This window comes from Fusarium oxysporum, chromosome VI (genome assembly GCF_013085055.1).
Source record: "Fusarium oxysporum Fo47 chromosome VI, complete sequence".
Classification (NCBI taxonomy): domain Eukaryota; kingdom Fungi; phylum Ascomycota; class Sordariomycetes; order Hypocreales; family Nectriaceae; genus Fusarium; species Fusarium oxysporum.
Window position 1 is genome coordinate 2,289,608 of NC_072845.1, and position 16,090 is coordinate 2,305,697.

At 49.6% G+C, this 16,090-nt stretch overlaps 7 protein-coding genes across 7 annotated transcripts; 2 read left to right on the plus strand and 5 right to left on the minus strand.

Moving 5' to 3' along the window:
* Positions 1–21: 21 nt before the first annotated feature.
* FOBCDRAFT_185210 (uncharacterized protein) lies at positions 22–4,012 on the minus strand. The gene is made up of 3 exons (XM_031186452.3): positions 3,038–4,012; positions 2,942–2,989; positions 22–2,893 (listed from the first exon to the last, which is right to left on the minus strand). Exons 1-3 carry the CDS (start codon positions 3,714–3,716, stop codon positions 288–290), a joined length of 3,333 nt encoding a protein of 1,110 aa, XP_031037587.2. The 5' UTR covers positions 3,717–4,012; the 3' UTR covers positions 22–287.
* Positions 4,013–4,445: 433 nt separating this feature from the next.
* FOBCDRAFT_41883 (uncharacterized protein) lies at positions 4,446–5,171 on the plus strand. The gene is made up of 5 exons (XM_031186451.3): positions 4,446–4,638; positions 4,697–4,789; positions 4,838–4,841; positions 4,894–4,988; positions 5,041–5,171. The coding sequence occupies exons 1-5, from the start codon at positions 4,591–4,593 to the stop codon at positions 5,059–5,061; spliced, it is 261 nt and encodes an 86-aa protein (XP_031037586.1). The 5' UTR covers positions 4,446–4,590; the 3' UTR covers positions 5,062–5,171.
* On the minus strand, positions 5,007–6,624 carry FOBCDRAFT_41886 (uncharacterized protein). The gene has a single exon (XM_031186450.3). The coding sequence runs from the start codon at positions 6,445–6,447 to the stop codon at positions 5,281–5,283; it is 1,167 nt and encodes a 388-aa protein (XP_031037585.1). The 5' UTR covers positions 6,448–6,624; the 3' UTR covers positions 5,007–5,280.
* Positions 6,625–6,788: 164 nt separating this feature from the next.
* Positions 6,789–8,300, plus strand: FOBCDRAFT_226077 (50S ribosomal protein L30e-like protein). Its single transcript, XM_031186448.3, has 4 exons — positions 6,789–6,955; positions 7,235–7,306; positions 7,359–7,868; positions 7,917–8,300. The coding sequence occupies exons 1-4, from the start codon at positions 6,953–6,955 to the stop codon at positions 8,115–8,117; spliced, it is 786 nt and encodes a 261-aa protein (XP_031037583.1). The 5' UTR covers positions 6,789–6,952; the 3' UTR covers positions 8,118–8,300.
* Positions 8,301–8,823: 523 nt separating this feature from the next.
* On the minus strand, positions 8,824–9,776 carry FOBCDRAFT_41902 (Ran GTPase-binding protein NTF2). The gene is made up of 6 exons (XM_031186447.3): positions 9,631–9,776; positions 9,551–9,568; positions 9,406–9,470; positions 9,270–9,341; positions 9,108–9,209; positions 8,824–9,052 (listed from the first exon to the last, which is right to left on the minus strand). The coding sequence occupies exons 1-6, from the start codon at positions 9,638–9,640 to the stop codon at positions 8,942–8,944; spliced, it is 378 nt and encodes a 125-aa protein (XP_031037582.1). The 5' UTR covers positions 9,641–9,776; the 3' UTR covers positions 8,824–8,941.
* A 1,583-nt stretch (positions 9,777–11,359) lies between these two features.
* On the minus strand, positions 11,360–13,198 carry FOBCDRAFT_203131 (uncharacterized protein; the record flags this gene model as incomplete). Its single annotated transcript, XM_031186446.2, has 3 exons — positions 11,360–11,716; positions 11,770–12,122; positions 12,172–13,198. The coding sequence occupies 3 exons, from the start codon at positions 13,196–13,198 to the stop codon at positions 11,360–11,362; spliced, it is 1,737 nt and encodes a 578-aa protein (XP_031037581.2).
* A 1,101-nt stretch (positions 13,199–14,299) lies between these two features.
* On the minus strand, positions 14,300–16,055 carry FOBCDRAFT_226082 (tubulin-tyrosine ligase). The gene is made up of 3 exons (XM_031186445.3): positions 15,910–16,055; positions 15,673–15,857; positions 14,300–15,620 (listed from the first exon to the last, which is right to left on the minus strand). The coding sequence occupies exons 1-3, from the start codon at positions 16,039–16,041 to the stop codon at positions 14,687–14,689; spliced, it is 1,251 nt and encodes a 416-aa protein (XP_031037580.2). The 5' UTR covers positions 16,042–16,055; the 3' UTR covers positions 14,300–14,686.
* Between the last annotated feature and the right edge of the window lie 35 nt (positions 16,056–16,090).

The window sequence follows — 16,090 nt, forward strand, 5'->3', positions numbered from 1 at the left end:
CTCAGCATTCATAGACACTCGCTAATACAAATTTCCTTTGTTAAAAATCCTATTCCTATTCCTATTCCTGTTCCTGTTCCTGTTCCTCATGCCTTTAACCTCCAAGAAGCATGATTCCATCCCATGACCTGTCTTGTCTAGTATTTCAATAACAATGCGCTTGCTACAAACAACGACCCCTATCTCTGGCGAGATCAAGCCAATAAAGCAACCCACGCCGATCCTACCAAGGTATATAGTACATCCGTAACCCCAAGCCTTCCTGTAATCGACCGCTTTCAATAAAATTAGATATCCTCTCCTTCAGCATCCACGTCCTCTCCTTTAGCAGCCCCTTCCGTTGATCCCGATCCCACAGTATTTGCAGTAATTCCATTGACTTTAGCACCGTTAGTCTTCGTCGAGACAACGACCGAGTCTTCTGCTGCTGAGTCTTGAACTGCTACCTCCTGTTCTGGGTCCTTGCCTTCCGTGACAGCTTGCAATTTGGCTTGTCGATCGACCCAGCCGGGCGGTAGACCAGGGCCACTGGTAGCGTTACCGTAATCAGATTTCTTTGTTCCCTTTGGCCATCTACCTGGTCCACGACCGGTCCCTCCAGTCTTTTTCTTTGAACTCTTGGGTCTAGACGAGGATGGCCGATGGCTGTTGCTGGGACGCTTCGGTCTGGGAGCACTACTGGCTGGGCGAGGGACAGTCGGTCGACTGACACTTGGCCGAGCTCTTTCTCGTCGACCACCAGGTACGGCAGGAAAGACTTCAAAGCGGGTGAACGGAATGTTCTGATATGGTTGTAGCCAGGCCGGGGGGCCTGCGGCTTTTGCATCTTCCATTTCAACGTCCTTATCTTTCTCTTGCCCGGGTGCCACATCTTCAATAGACTGGACTGGCACTGGCTCCGCACAGTGGTTCTCGACTGGAGACTCCTGGGGTTGTTCTCTATTAATGTTCATTGAAGCATCACCGTCTGCATCTGCGACTGCTTCAGGAGCAGACGCATCGTGCTTCTCCCCATTGACCATTGGCTGATGATCCTCGATGGCAGCCGTACCATTTCCCTCGTCAATCTTGGCCTCGTCGTCTTCCCTTGGTGCGATGGTATTGATCGGTGGGCCGAGTTCAAAGTTGACGGCATTGGTTCGGCCCATCACATATGGAGTCCAAACGAGAGCTTCGGATTTTAACTGAACGTAACCCTTGGCTTCCCACTTGCCCACGTATTCTCGACAGTAATCCAAATCGACTCTGAAGGCATACACCTTGGTCTGCGGATCTCTGACAAGGGCCCTAAGACCTTCCAATGCAGAAATGACATCGTCCGGGGTCATGCCGGTATCGGCGGATATCCGGTTTATGCTGAGCCCTTCTGTTGCGTGTTTCTCATTCTCCATCGCCTTCAAAAAGTATCGACACAGAACCAGTCGCCAGTAATTGCGATATGAGACCAGGCCCATATCAGAGAGAGGCTTCTCGGGCGAACCCGTCTTCTCCTCCACTTTGGTGAGTAAGTAGGAAAAGTCTATAAGCAAGTTGCCATAACCTTTTCGTTGGTGTATTGGTAATGTCAGAATACATGAGACATTGTTCTGGCTGCTAGCCCTCTTTTCTTTAGAAAAGTATCCCACAAAGTGGTAACCTGTCTCGTTGTATTCGCATAAAACATAGAAAAGGAAGGGTTCAACGTCGTAATACAAAGTTTTCGAACCCAGGAACAGCTTGGCAAGAAGGCACAGATTCTGGCAATAGACCGGATTCTTGCGACCGTCAACTTCGAAAACCGAGACTGATCCATGACGATAGATCTCGTCTCCTGGTGGATGCTTGGCTGGGCATTTGAGTTTGTGCCTCCAAGCAACGTAGTCAGAGTTCATGTACTTCAGACAGAACTCGCAAATGTACAGCACGCGATTTATGCTGTATTCGGCAGGATACGGCGCAGCATACCAAGTATCGATTTCCCAGCCGCCAAAATCGATGCATTCGATCTCACTGCCGTTGTTGCCGGCCTTTTTCGACTTTCGCACAGGAGGATTTGGGTCTTCTTGCATGGCCAGCAGAAGACGCGCTCTCCAGTCATCCTCGGCTTTCTTTAGAGTAGAGGTGAACTTGTTTCGATCATCCTCATCAGGGAGAGTCTTGGATGTGTCGGCCTCGGCTTCGGTCAATATGCCGCCGTAAGGCTTCCCCTTCATCTCATCGGCCTCGCGATCATAAAATGAATAAAATGGTTGTGAGTAGTTGTCCGATGTGAAAGGCGTGGGAAGGTTAGATATAGCTGCAGCTGTAAGGTTGGCTCTGGCAGCTGGAGCTGGAGTCGCAGCCAGGGCTGGTCGTTGAGGGGTCGGGCGCGTGGCACTACCTGGCTGCCTTCTCTTTTCTCTCTTTTTGCGAGATAAGATTTCTTTAAGGTTGCCAGGCTTGACATGAAGTTTAAGTACAAGTGAGGTACGAGTACGTTTCTCTATTGAGACGGGTGGGGGTCGTGGAACCTTGAGACGCACAGTTCTGGGAGGGTGGTGTCGCCCTGGTTCAGCGCTTCCATTTCGTGCTGTGCTCTCTGACCCTGCGTCTTGGGACTGGTTTCGTCGTCGTTTCCTCAGAGAAAGCCCGTTTCCGTCATCTTCTAATGATGAAGATTTGCGTTTTCTCAAGCTGCGAGGAGCGTCAATCGGCTCCTCATCAAGCTCACTGTCATTGTCGCTTTGGGAGCTGGCATCTTCGTCATCGTTGACGTGCTGACCAGACTCATGCTCCCCTGGTACCTCTGGGACATCAGACTGTTGGGAGTGAATGTCGGCATTGTGATCAACATCGTGATCCTCCATCTCCTCATCTTCACTCCCCACGTCGGATTCTTTACTGAAGCATTCAGGGCATTTCCAAATTTCGGGCGCTGGTATTGTCAGCATTTGCCAAACTGTGCTTACACATTGAAACCTACTATTATCCGCACTCATTGCAGCCGCATCGCGCGCGCATTGTTGGTGAGCTGTACTTGATAAGTTTCCAAAAAGTATACTGATGTAGGTGAACTTACCATTACCACCACAACACACACACGCCAAATAAACCTCAAACTCCTCGCTGGGGTCTTCGTCTTCGTTATGGCCGCAGAAGATGCAGTTGCTTGAGGCGGCCGTCTCTTCATCTTCATGATCTTCCTCGGCCTCTGCAGCATCTTCCCATGCAGCCTCCTCGTCAGACTCTTCGTCGTTTGCGCTTGGTGATTCGGATTTATCGCTTTCACTGTCATCGTCGTCGTCGCTTCTTGTCCCTGGTTGAAACTTAACGGCACCAACGCCTTCGTCTTCCTCATAGTCTTCTCCTTCGGCATCAACATCTTCCTCCTCCTCGGCATCTACGTCGTCTTCTTCATGTTCCTCATCTCCTTCAACGTTTTCATGATCTTCCTCATCGCCGTCTTGCGGAGGTCCAACACTGTCGTGAGACGATGTCTGCGGAGGTGCCATATAGTCGTTGTCCTCCTCTCCAGATGCGTCTACATCCTCGCCAGATGCATCGTGGTCGCCGAACTCGGCATCGCCATTCTCTGCTGGAGCTTGATTCGTACCAGAGCTTCCTTTGCCTCCGTTTGGCCTAGATGCGATTATTGTTGTTTCGCCTCCTGTTTCGCCTGCCGTCTCATATTCAGCATCCTCGTCGGAAACCATGACGCTGTGTGGAAGCTCTTCAGCCATAGTTTGTGCACCTGTCATGGTTACCCCCGCGTCCCAAAAGAAAATATCCTGAAACGATAGCCTCGAATTTGCATATCGGTCGCTTTCGGTAGGTTGCGAAGGGTTTCTCGCAGTGTGGTCACGTCTGCTTCATCGCGGTACGCGGGCTTGCATCGAGGGACGGCCGGGAGCGAATGCGCAGTACTGGTTGCTTAAAAGAAAATTCGGGAGTGTATTGACACGCCCAAGTTAATTTGAACCACGCGTTCGTAGAGAGTCTAAAGATCGTAGAGATGCAATAGGAAAGCCACTGAATCACGTCGCGTCAACTTGTGTGATATCAAACAGCAGTCGCGGGAGCTAGTTGCCACAGTGCGTGCGACAGCTACTTAGGGAGCCCCTCCAGGGGAGAGAGAAAAAGTCCGGAATAGTAAAAGCCAAGGTGCTTACCGGCGGATTATTGAAGAACTGACAGTTTTAGTATAGTATACAAGTATAAGGGAAGTAAATTAAGTGACTCCTTTGCTTTATTTCGTTTTTAAATGTCTTGAGAGTATTGGATCATTATCAATAAAGAACCATAGTTTACTACTCCTTTTCTTCTGTTCTCTTACTACGCTTCTACTGCTAGCTTGGTAACACACTGTGCAATAACTCCCCTCAGTTACTGTACCACGACGCAGGGATAGTTATGGAGCTTCTGGCCTCAGGCACCGAAATCTGCATCACCAATCGCTGAGTCGTCAATGGCTCGGTTCGACGTTGAGCTTCAATTCAAGGCCCGTTTACTCGGTAGACTCACGACCACCGCGACGAACCCGGAAGACAGGTCAGGCCTGGTCAATTCATACTCTCGTTCTCCGATACATACGCCGAATACCTTCGAGTCTGCTCAGGCAGCGCCGCCATCACGATGCCCGTCCCTTTTGAGGCTCTTCTTCCCTATGCCATCATGATTGGTGTATGTCACCGTCCGGTCTCGCTGTCGCACGATACGGAAGCTCATTGATGATTGATAGATGTTCGGTATCTCTGGTACTGGTCTTGCCGTCATCAAGACCTGGCAGAACGAGGGCAAACGACCTCGTTACTCCGTGGATCAATGGGATAGAGTAAGTTATGGGCATTCGACAGTATCGTCAATACTAATTAGTTTATAGCAAAGTATGATATATCCAGCCGAACGGTAACTCGAGGATTCTAACGAATTGATTAGTGATGGACCGTGACCGCCGACTTACGGGAACTCTACGAGGACAAACAGACAAACCAGAAGCGCCTTTAGGCTTCGAGCTGAACAACCCTTGGAAGGTTTGTTTTTCTATTCAACCGGAGTGGTTCAAGCATTAATTCGATCAAACAGTTGGAGACACGCTTTTCTTAAACAGCAATATGGAACCGAGGGCAAATAACCAGAGACGACAGCCCAAAACTGCAACTGTAAACACACATATTCGGGGTACTAGTAGCAAGGCATTGAAGCCTATGAGACGGATGGACAGTGGCTAAGAGAAAGAATAAAACAATTTCAAACAAAGTACTTTGTTCGAGCCATGGTGTAATGGAATGATAGAAATATTGGTTTTGACAGCAGGGGTATTCATTATATCGCTATCTCTGCTCTATTCTTATTCAGACCCTCCAACAACGTGCAAGCCTGGCACATGGTCTGACTCGACATGTAGCCACACTTAACACACTTTCCTAAATTCTGCTTTGGTGCAGGTGTCTCCTTTTGCTTCTTAGTCCTTATTGGCAAGGGAACTGCGTCGTCCTTGGGTGTTCCATTGGATGTGATCTCTGTCTCGAGAGCTGTAGACCCGTGCTTTTTCTTTAGGCTGGCCTCGACCTGGGCCATCTCGTTACCAGAAGTCCGCCCGTTGGCTGATCCGCAACCTCCAAGTCCCTCGCCTTCGTCGCAGCCACACGCAGCTTGGCCCTTGTCTGGTGTAAGTCGAGCCATGTCCTCTCCACTTCGTACAATGTCGAGAATTGCACTTGGCCGTACCTTCTCCAGATTCTTGATAAGTCCACGTGCTGTTCCTCGGAAAGCCTCGGGGCTGTAAATACACTCTGTGCTGAAATAGTCCAGCTTCTTGTGATGTGCGTAAAGTACGATCTCCTTTTCGTATGCATACTTGAGAGGCTTGCTTCTCTTGACCTCACTGCTTGCGTTTCCGGTAACAATGCTGGTACTTCGAGATAACCGTGGCATATCGCCTCGTAATAAATTCATGAGAACGGTTTCGGCAACATCGTCAGCGTTGTGACCAGTGATGACATGCTGAATGGCCAGTTTCTTGGCTCCTCGGTCCAGAGCCTGTCGTCTGAAAACACCACAATATGTGCAGTTTCCCTTCTTTCCGATAGTCTCGACAACTTGGTCCATGGTCCATCCGTACAGTTCGTCGTAACCAACAATTTCCAGGGGCATGTCGTATTGAATAGCATTTCGCTTGACTGTCTCTAAGGAATCGTCCCGATATCCCTTGATGCCCTCGTCGACACTCAAAAGTACTAGATCAAGTCCATAGTTGTGTCGTTCGTTCAAGGTTTTCATTACAGATGCCAGCACTGTTGAATCCTTGCCACCTGAAGCACCAATAGCAACTCTTTCACCCCGAAAGAAGAGGTCCGATGATGTGATTGTGTGATGGACTTCATCCTCGAACACTCTGATGAAGCAGTCTCGGCATAGCTTATGATGGTTCTTGGGTCGCTTTACAACAGCTCGGTTGTTCTGACACCGAACGCAAGGTGTAGGTGCCATTTTGCTGTTAGTGGAGTTTGAAAGTCTCAAGTGGTTTGAGTCTTTGTGAGTGCTTATACGGACGGAGTGAGTGGACGACTTCTCCAAGTACAGGAGGTTTTATGTCGAGCGAGTTCAGTTACTTTGTTGGAGAAGTCTTTTTCAAAATAACTTCAGCTTCACAGTTTCTAGCTTTTTTCCCCCCCTCCTTCTCAAGATATTGCCTCCCAATCATTGACTCCAGCCATGAGTATGTTTGCCTGACTGTAAGAGTCACGGTCACGTGCGCTACATTAGTCGTGAAAAGATCAGCTCCAGCCCCTCGCCTGTCTGTCCTTGTTTCTTCCAGCCAGTGGGGTCGAGTTTTTTTTTCAATGTGGGTCCAGAAAACAGGAAGCCCTAATTATTTTCCACGGAAAAAAGGCACTGAACTCGATTTTCTTCTTGACTTTGTTCTCCATCCACCATCGTGTCCTGGACTTTTGCTCTTCAACCCACGAGCAACTACTAACCCCAACTATTCAAGATGGTGAGTGAATGAAACAATCGACTCGACTCTAATGGCCACAGTTTTGTGAGTCAAATGTGCTTTATTGTGCAATTGAGCCACAGCGTCGTCCACTTTCGTGGGCGGCATATGCTGTTGGTATTCCGCCAGTATTCGATCACCGTAACAGGTATCGAGCTGGTGAAGACTTGGCTGGAGATGCGGCGTGTGCAGAAATGTCACGACCCATCTCGTTAGAGTTCAGAGAAGACCTTTTGTTGGCTTGAACGCCTTGCTGATGTCTTCTTTTCTCAATGACAGCCTCCCAAGTCCGGCAAGAAGGTCGCTCCCGCCCCTTTCCCTCAGGGTAAGGCTGGCAAGAAGGCCGCCAAGGTTAGTTATTCTCTTCTCTCCCTCCTGGTGGGAAGATCGCTGACATCCATAGAACCCTCTTCTCGAGAAGCGACCCCGCAACTTCGGCATTGGCCAGGACATCCAGCCCAAGCGAAATGTCTCTCGCATGGTCAAGTGGCCCGAGTATGTTCGCCTCCAGCGACAGAAGAAGATCCTTCAGATGCGCCTCAAGGTTCCCCCGGCTCTCGCTCAGTTCCAGCACGTCCTCGACCGCAACACTGCTGCCCAGGCCTTCAAGCTCCTCAACAAGTACCGACCTGAGACCAAGGCCGAGAAGAAGGAGCGTCTCCTCCAGGAGGCTACCGCCGTCAAGGAGGGTAAGAAGAAGGAGGATGTTTCCAAGAAGCCCTACACTGTCAAGTACGGTCTCAACCACGTTGTTGGCCTGATTGAGAACAAGAAGGCCTCTCTCGTCCTCATCCCTAACGATGTCGAGCCCATTGAGCTCGTCGTCTTCCTTCCTTCTCTTTGCAAGAAGATGGGTATCCCTTACGCCATTGTCAAGGGCAAGGCCCGTCTCGGAACGGTCGTCCACAAGAAGGTATGTTTATCGAAATCATGAGCTCAATTTCGTGTCTAACAATTATAGACCGCCGCTGTCCTCGCCGTCACCGAGGTCCGCTCCGAGGACAAGAACGAGCTCTCCAAGCTCATCTCCGCTGTCAAGGACGGTTACCTTGAGAAGCACGACCAGGCCCGCCGACAATGGGGTGGTGGTATCATGGGCCCCAAGGCTCAGATGAAGATCATCAAGAAGCAGAAGGCTCTTGAGGCTGCTACCAAGATCTAAGCCTATTTGTTTATACCCTTCACAATGCATTGCGATTTTGGGATCAAACGGTGTTGCACGGTTCAGGGCATGGAAAATGAATGATTTTTCTCGGGTTACGTTTCGTCCCATCCCACTTCGCAGTGACCAGTGAGGCCGGTCTTATGACCATCCTAAAAATAGATGATGAGCTTGCTTCTTGGACAAGACTTCAGCGTAAAGTGAATGTTTCGCCTTCTAAATGTCCTGTCAAGAGAATCCCCAGCTCTGGTCTCAACAGGTGTATTCTCTGTGTTCATAACAAGCAAATTGAGGCTTTCATAACCATCTTGACAGAGCTAGCAAAGAAAATATGCTGCATATTTCCCTGTCTGCTGCTGAAAGATTAGTCAGGTCGTGGCGACTGAGGGCGTTCATTTCTCAAAGGTAGAATGCCAATCACGAAGTGGTGACCCTATTCAAGTATACGTGACGTATGTCGTTGCACTATTTACACTCACAGTTTTCAATTCTAGATGGCCTGTTCTTGGCTCCATCTCTTCAGGCCCTCTATGCCATGTCATCAAGCTGAGGCTGAGGTTGAGTACTCATAGCTTTGGGAACCAATAATTCCGCTTCATCAGCGGGAAGAAATTCAAGATAATCACAGCCGAGTCAAACACTTGCGCTCCCTTCAAGCCATGCTCTAAATTCATCTTATCGTCAAAAAAGAAGCTATTCCGTTGCCATTGCCGCTTTAATTTCCCCTCGTCTGTCGCCCCACTTGGTGTGTTTGTGTGTTTATAAACATCGCTCAACTCATTCAAACAACCAAAGGCGCCGGCCGGCAGTGTAACTGCTTTCGATTAACCGAAGACAAGCTTGAAGATGTCGTTGTAGACGAAGTACTGGCCATTCGCATCGCGGGCGAGCTGGAAGGACTGGCTGAAGTTCATGGGGCGCTGCTCCTCATCGACCTAATATTTGTTAGTGGGCGCATTTCAGGAGGTTGTGGGATGGTCGGAAACATACAAGGAGAGCACCGGTAATGAGGATAATGACACCGCCCTGGTCGTTGGAGGGCTGGGCATCGAGGGTAGAGACTTGGTGCTTGACCTTCTCAAAGGGGAGGCCCTGTTGGAAAGATTGTTAACAACGCCAACTCGAAGTCGCTGGTGACGAAAGGGTGCATACAGCAAGCTTCTCGGTAATAGCCTGGGTGCCGAGGACAGAAGCAGACTCGAAAGTCAGCATAGAGTTGTCTCGCTATTGTCAGGGTTAGCGGGTTGTTCTACTAGTGTTCTCGTCGTTGGGCTGGAGGGCTACTTACGTAGAGAGCAGCAAGACCCTTGCGATCACTGTCGAAGGTGTTGTAGTAGAACTCAACAAACTGTTCTGTTTATTTTTCGTTAGGTATCAGGTCACGGTCGTGCGGGTTGAGCCCATAAATCAGTCCAGGAGGGTTTCAAACATACTGGCAACTTCCTCAAAGTCTAGAAGTGTGCGCGGTTAGATTCTATCGTCGTACAATCATTCCAGAGCAGTATAAACTCACTTCCGGCCATTTTGAAGTCTCGGGACCTGTCCTGGTCGTTTGGATCGCTAATGCGTCTAGAAAGGGGGAACTGAAAGGTTTTAACTAAGGTAGAGAACCGTTGGGTTGTCGCAAAGTCTGCCCGAGGGGAAAGCAATGGAAGCGAGCAAGGAAGAGAGAGATGAGATCGAATGGATGGTGGGGTTGAGGGGGCACAGTGCAGATTAGGCACACACGTCAACGATGATGGACTGCTGCCCACTGAAATACGCTGGAGATTGGGTCCAGGGCTGTGCTGATACAGTGCGGCCTCGGTATAAGCATAAATGGCGGGATGGAGCTTGGATATATCGATAATTGACCATACCCCGGTCCGCCTGCTGAATAAAATTGCGCTGGACCTGCTCTTGAAAAACTTTCTTTGTCTTCAACAATAATTCAGTTTCAACAATAATTGGTTCCCGCAGACATTTTCGGGCGGCAACACTCTTGAGAATATGCAGACGCCTCTGCAGCATCAGAATAACATATCTGCAGGTTCTTTCAAACCAATAACAGGAAGGTACGTTTACATGACACGACACAAGAATACACGTCTCGATGCCTCCAGCACACAAGCTGGACGCGTTTAACACCCCCCCTCTTGCATGATGACAAACTCTTCCATTAAGAACGGCCAACTGAATCTCTATGTTGATTTCAAAATTATCAAGCTCAACAGTCTGACATGTCTCCCTCTCATTCATTCTTCATACAAGCCAACGTGTCAGAAGCACTTCGCTAACATGGCACAAGTTTAGTAGACGATTCGCGCGAATCTTGTCAGGATCCATTTTGGTTACGAGCTTTTTGCTCGTTGAGCCGGCTTGTTCCTTAGAAGCTATAATAGAATGCTATCAATTGATTATTACTCTGACCTTGACTTCGTTACTGGACACAATCCTGAATTGGTGACATGCATACTTCGTGAATGTACTGATTACGGCCAGTTGTATATTTGTGCCTCCATGATCTTAAAGCTCCAGACTGGCCTCTCATGCCAGGGTTAGAGCCAGAGCAGACTTTCTCATATCCCAAGTCTTGTTCTATTCGTAGCTACGATTCTAGATTAAAGGGTGAAAATGGCATAGCGAAATAGTCATACTGGACTATCTAGTTGGTGACAGTACCATAGCGTTCAGGGCCTGTCTCGTGCATACAGTCAAGGCATTCACTCCAGTTCGCAAGCATGAAGTAAAGCAATGCCGTTCTATTCTTCAAACAACGATATGTCACATACAGTTAATCGATTCACCGAACACTGGTTCCTTCTGTTGGCTCAGACTACTCGATTGTAGGACCTTCTAACCTCTAGTAAGTAACCCACCCATGCCTCAGATCAAGAGTTGCTTGTTTTCCTGCACCAAGAAATGACAGGCCGCCTCGATACAACATGAGCCACTTGCTTCCCAAATCTTAGAAGCACCCAATACTTCCCTAACCTTCGCCAATACACCACATAAATTTCATAGTGAAAATTTTATATCTTGTGCTGTCAGTAGTCGTGCCGGTCGAGGAGTAAACCCTTCGGCCCAAGAACTGGTCCATCAGTCTATCTCGAAGCTGCTAAGGCTGTCCATGTCGACACCCAACGGCCGCTTTATGTTTAGAGCAAGGCCGTCATTTTTTGTCGTTTTCTTTCGTAATTCAATGAATAAACTTCTCCGGTGAAGTCTGTGAGAGCGATCGAAAATCGAGGATTCCGCCATGATCATAGCTCTTCCTCATCCTCAACCTTCGGTTTTTGGGTTTCGATATTGGAGGGGGTTCCTGACCCTGACTCAGATCCCCCGGAAACAGCTGGATCTACCTCTGATTTCAAGCCAGATCCTGTTGAGAGGTTCAGACCTCCCGATCCATAATCCACACTGGGTCGGTACTTCTTGAGAGGACTCTGGAAAATTGACTTGCTAGGTGTATCAAGACCTACAGCGTTTGAGACAAGATTGTTGGCGGGTGACCCCCCTGTGGTAGGCGCTTGTGACGTGGATTCGCTAGCTGCGGTCGGAGTTTGTGACAATTCCGGTGTGGCCAAGCTGTCTGGGTCTGCAGAATGCGCCCTCTTAAGCTACATCATATCGTCAGTTCAAATACCCCGAAAGATCTAATCGCGGAACTTACGTGAATACGATCCACGCCCTCAGCAAGTTCGCCCTGGAATTTGACGTCTTCTGGCGCAAGTTTGGCGTTCACATCTTTTGCGTACACTTCCTCCATCTTGCCCAGGTTCTCGTCGTCCTCTTCATCATCATCGTCGCTATCATCGGCGATATTTCCATTGCTCTTCTTTCTAGCCTTGCGTCGTCTCGAGGCTTCGGTAGCCTGGTCGCGGAAAGCGGAGAAGCCGACAGTGCCACCAGCCTTGAGAGGTCCGAGGCTGGAGAAGTCGAGTTGACCTGACCTCCGTTTGGCTGATCCAGGGGTTGTCTGAGGGTTCTTTGAGGACTGTAGAACCCCGATCTTTTGCAATTGTCCTGCAATGTGGGTTAGTGTACGATCCTCAAAACGCCCGAGAATACTTACGCTCTCCTCGATAAAAGAAGGTGAAGACAGCATAGGGCTTGTCTGGTCCGTCAATGCCCGTGACTGTCTGTGTACTGATAGTCTTCGGATCAAGAGTCTTGGGCTTCGCGAAACTTGTCGTGTGTTCAACGTCGGCGTCGATGCCATTTCCTTCCTTAGAGCCCATGTCATCTTCGTCGCCGTCGTGAGCACCGAACTGGGGTGAGTATTCGCCCTTCTTGATTTCGCCTGAGGCCAGCACGCGGAACATAGCCACCTTGATCTGCCCAGTCGCCTCAGGGGGTTCGTCGTCGTCGTCGGACCATGAATCAGAGTCGTCCACGACAGCCTCAATAGGAGACTTGTCGTCAGCGCCATAGCGTAGTGTGTCCCTCCGTCCTGTAGATCCCTGTTCCAAATCGGCACTGGCGTTCCCTTCCATGGCCCGTTGTCGTCGGCGGCGTTTCTCAAACTTCTGGCGACGCTTCTCTAGCTTCTCAGCTGCATCATGGCCTTGTAGGTCCAAGCCGTTGAGCCAGCGCTCGAGGCCAACCTCGCGGAATAGGAATTCTCGTTCGGCCAGACCGCCACCTTCAGAGTCTGGGACCTGGACCCAGCGACTGTTGACCCATGTTTCCTCACCTGGTCGCAGGAGAGTAGCAACTTCCTCCTTTGCTCTACCGTCAAAGTAAATGTAGGCAGCGATGGTCTCGTTTTCGGAGTTGGTCATGGGAATGTAGGGGTTCACAACACCAGAGGACTTATTCCGATCGCCGGTGTTCAGACCGCCGACGAACTGAGGCTTCGGGTAGGGGTTATCATCACTGGGCTTCGGGGTCGAGTATGGGATGGGCAGGCCGGGGGTGAGAAGGGTGATGGATATGGCGAATTTTGCAGGCTCGGGTTTGTTTGACTCAGCGAGCTGAGGTTGGGGTACAGGAATGTAGGTACTGATTCTTGAGAGACGAGATTGCTTCTGCATGCCATACTCTGGCAGCGGGGCAGAGTTCGCATGAATGCTGACCGCAATGCCCTTGAAGCAGGGCATCGTGACGGTATGTGGTGTGCTGGGGTTGGTGGCTGGTGTATGAGTATAGATTCGAGGAGAGGGGAGGCAGAGAGAAGTTGATCACGGCGGTAGTTGTGTAAGACTTGACCGTGACGTCTCGTCCCGTCTGCGTCTAGGCTCGTTGAAGGCTGGGCGAAGGCGAAGGCGAAGCTAAGGAGTCGCAAAGAGTGAACAGCAGAAGCAGTCGGTTGCTCGCTCGCAGGTGCTAAACACAGCACATGCGGTCAGGATGGTGTACTCAGCTCAGCTCTGGCCTCGTCGTGATTATCGGGTTCAGAGTTGATTCGGGAGACGTCGAGAGGAACAAGCGGGCGGGCGGTGGAGGGAATCGCAGTAGTTGGCCCGCAATGAGTCCAGGTAAATCGAGCTAGTAATAGCGGTCGGTACGTAGCGGTAGCGGTAGCGGCACGATTGCTGTCAGGTACCTTACCTTACCAGGTAACTTGGGGGTGGTCGGGGATGGCTAGGTGAGGTGGGATGTGGATTATGGTGGAGACGTCGAGTTGTTCGTTCAGTGATTGAGAACCATGCCTCTCTAGTGTGAGAATGGATGTGAAAAGGCGAGAATTTACACAGAACAGAACGAAAAGTCGATAAATGCTAGTGACGCCAGGTGGTGTTGTTGAGTTACACTACACTAACTTAGTGAAGAATGATGCTCAGTGCGTTTGATTGTTGGCAACTGAAAGAAGGTGGAGGGGCTGGAGGGGCTCTGAGAAATGGATCAGCCAGAGCATGGGTGTTCCCTAAGCTACCTAAGATGCCCAGGTACAAAGGGGGGTCACGACAGCCCGAGCCCAGGCCCAGCCAGAGGCGAGCGAGTGTGGATGTGGATGTGGATGGAGGGTTTGAAAACATGCATGTGCACTGAAGAATAATTATTAGTGAATTTCCGGAAGACTTCGATTACCGCTCCAATGTGTAGTGTAGGTGACTGGAGATTGATACACTCTTCGATCAGTATGAGATAAATACTCTGTTTTCAAGCGAACAATCAATGCTATGAAAACCTTGAATTGATATCACAAGACTTTCAGCCGTCGTCAATGGTGGATGCCAAAGATACAGCCAACAAACGGTGAAAGTGAATCGCCCGCTTTAAATACACATCAACGCCTTGGAACCATTGACCGTCGGTAGCCAGGCAAACGACTTGTAAATTACAATGGATCCCTCGTTGTGAAGCGGAAGGATACGCACGTTGCTATTCTTAAAGCGTTCTTTGATTAAGGTAGCCAAACGCCAAACTCTGCCTGTTATGAGCTCGTCATCGAATTACAGTCAACTTGGCATGCATATCGGATCAGCATAGTCTAACTTACAAGGCAGTTTCCCCTGCATAATAAACACCAAATCCTCAGCTGACAACACATTCTTCTTCTAGTACTGCATATCATAAGCCACGGGCATCTGCTTCCACTCATTACACTCCGTCTCTATATTAAGGCCTCGCAAAACTTCCCTCCTCTACAATTTATTACGTGACGTTCGCCTTCGAATGCTTGAAATTCCCTCCTCACTATAACTCGTTCCGATACCCGAATCCTTTTGTTGCACATCGTCGTCGTCATCGTCAAAACTTCCCTCATCTTCGTCATCAGCGTCGGCTCCTGCTCGAGGAATTTCTGATAAAGGCTGTTCAGGGTCCGCCTCTGGTTTGATTTCGGGCTCGTACTTGAGGGGTTGCTGTCTTCTATATGTTGGAAAGGTCTCTACGCGATCTGTGTCCTCATCTTCATACTCATATCGTTCTGCCTCAAGTTTCCTGGTCTTGTCATCGGCATCTCCAGGCGGTGACCCTAAAGTCACACTCCAAAGTCCCCAGGCGACACCCATAAAGATAACTTCAAAAGCCCAAAACACAAGGGTCAAGGCGATGAATGTCGAGATGCGATAGTGAACCATCATCCACCGGAGACCACGAAGCTGAGCTGTAAGCTGAAGGTAGGCATGGTAAATCTGGATGGTCTGGCCCGCTTCTACCTCCACATACGCTGACTTTGGGAGATCCGAGGCTTTTGAGAACAAGACTCGCTCGGCCAACGGGATGATCATCGAGTTCGTGCTTGAACCTGGTGTGAATAAATGGTAAAGCAGAAACAGCACGCGAGACGCAACCGATACCAACGGGTCCATGTAAGGAAATAAAGCAGGCCTGCGTGAAGTGAATAGTACATTGGCCCCTTCCAATCCTTGGTGTAGCGATGCGTGACGTTCCGCCGCAGCATGCAACCCAGCGTCAGCTTGCGAGTCGACCATGTGCAGGGTAATCATGAAGTTGCCGCGCTCCACGTTTGGATTCGAGCGAGGCATTGCTAAAATCAACGACACATCGTACTCTTGCTGCGTCTTCATTGGTGGCGTTTGAAGGGAGGCGATTCCATACGGGTTGATGCCAGAGCTGTAACAATTCTATCAGTCAGGCGAGCAACATATACAGCATCATAACTCACCCATATTGGAGATGCAATGGCAAAGTTACGACCTCGTGAGGAAGGAAATTCTGGAAAAAGAGCAATGAAGCAATGGCAGCCGTGCAAAAGAGGGTTGCTGCTGTCGATACGAGGAGTACGGTGTTAACGACAGCTCGCTGAACAGGTTTAGACGTGACAACACGGGCGGTTTCTTGTAGGGTTTCCTTGTCAAGCAAAGTCAGTCGCGTATAGATAATAAACAACAGAACAACTAACCATGCTATAATGCTTCGGATTATTCAGGTCATTGATATAGAAGACATGGGTATGAGTATGAGCTAGGGAGTCACAGGTTGTGAAATTGAAGGGAGCAGAGGTCAAAGGGAGTGGTGAGTGAGTGAGTGGCATGTGAAGGCGGCAAGCTATAACCAGCTTTGGAGCTCTGGCGGCTTCAACG

What these genes read in the sequence shown, in the direction of transcription:
- FOBCDRAFT_185210 (XM_031186452.3), bottom strand. Translation starts at nt 3,716, where the DNA reads ATGACAGGTGCACAAACTATGGCTGAAGAGCTTCCACACAGCGTCATG. An exon ending in TGTGTGTTGTGGTGGTAATG is followed by an intron (nt 2,990 to 3,037) that starts GTAAGTTCACCT and finishes TATCAAGTACAG; the next exon opens with CTCACCAACAATGCGCGCGC. An exon ending in TGCAATGAGTGCGGATAATA is followed by an intron (nt 2,894 to 2,941) that starts GTAGGTTTCAAT and finishes TGACAATACCAG; the next exon opens with CGCCCGAAATTTGGAAATGC.
- FOBCDRAFT_41883 (XM_031186451.3), top strand. Translation starts at nt 4,591, where the DNA reads ATGCCCGTCCCTTTTGAGGCTCTTCTTCCCTATGCCATCATGATTGGT. An exon ending in CCTATGCCATCATGATTGGT is followed by an intron (nt 4,639 to 4,696) that starts GTATGTCACCGT and finishes GATGATTGATAG; the next exon opens with ATGTTCGGTATCTCTGGTAC. An exon ending in AGCTGAACAACCCTTGGAAG is followed by an intron (nt 4,989 to 5,040) that starts GTTTGTTTTTCT and finishes TCGATCAAACAG; the next exon opens with TTGGAGACACGCTTTTCTTA.
- FOBCDRAFT_41886 (XM_031186450.3), bottom strand. Translation starts at nt 6,447, where the DNA reads ATGGCACCTACACCTTGCGTTCGGTGTCAGAACAACCGAGCTGTTGTA.
- FOBCDRAFT_226077 (XM_031186448.3), top strand. An exon ending in CTGGCAAGAAGGCCGCCAAG is followed by an intron (nt 7,307 to 7,358) that starts GTTAGTTATTCT and finishes TGACATCCATAG; the next exon opens with AACCCTCTTCTCGAGAAGCG. An exon ending in GAACGGTCGTCCACAAGAAG is followed by an intron (nt 7,869 to 7,916) that starts GTATGTTTATCG and finishes TAACAATTATAG; the next exon opens with ACCGCCGCTGTCCTCGCCGT.
- FOBCDRAFT_41902 (XM_031186447.3), bottom strand. An exon ending in CTATTACCGAGAAGCTTGCT is followed by an intron (nt 9,210 to 9,269) that starts GTATGCACCCTT and finishes TCTTTCCAACAG; the next exon opens with GGCCTCCCCTTTGAGAAGGT. An exon ending in TCATTACCGGTGCTCTCCTT is followed by an intron (nt 9,053 to 9,107) that starts GTATGTTTCCGA and finishes AACAAATATTAG; the next exon opens with GTCGATGAGGAGCAGCGCCC.
- FOBCDRAFT_226082 (XM_031186445.3), bottom strand. Translation starts at nt 16,041, where the DNA reads ATGCCACTCACTCACTCACCACTCCCTTTGACCTCTGCTCCCTTCAAT. An exon ending in ATCCGAAGCATTATAGCATG is followed by an intron (nt 15,858 to 15,909) that starts GTTAGTTGTTCT and finishes TTGCTTGACAAG; the next exon opens with GAAACCCTACAAGAAACCGC. An exon ending in CCATTGCATCTCCAATATGG is followed by an intron (nt 15,621 to 15,672) that starts GTGAGTTATGAT and finishes GAATTGTTACAG; the next exon opens with CTCTGGCATCAACCCGTATG.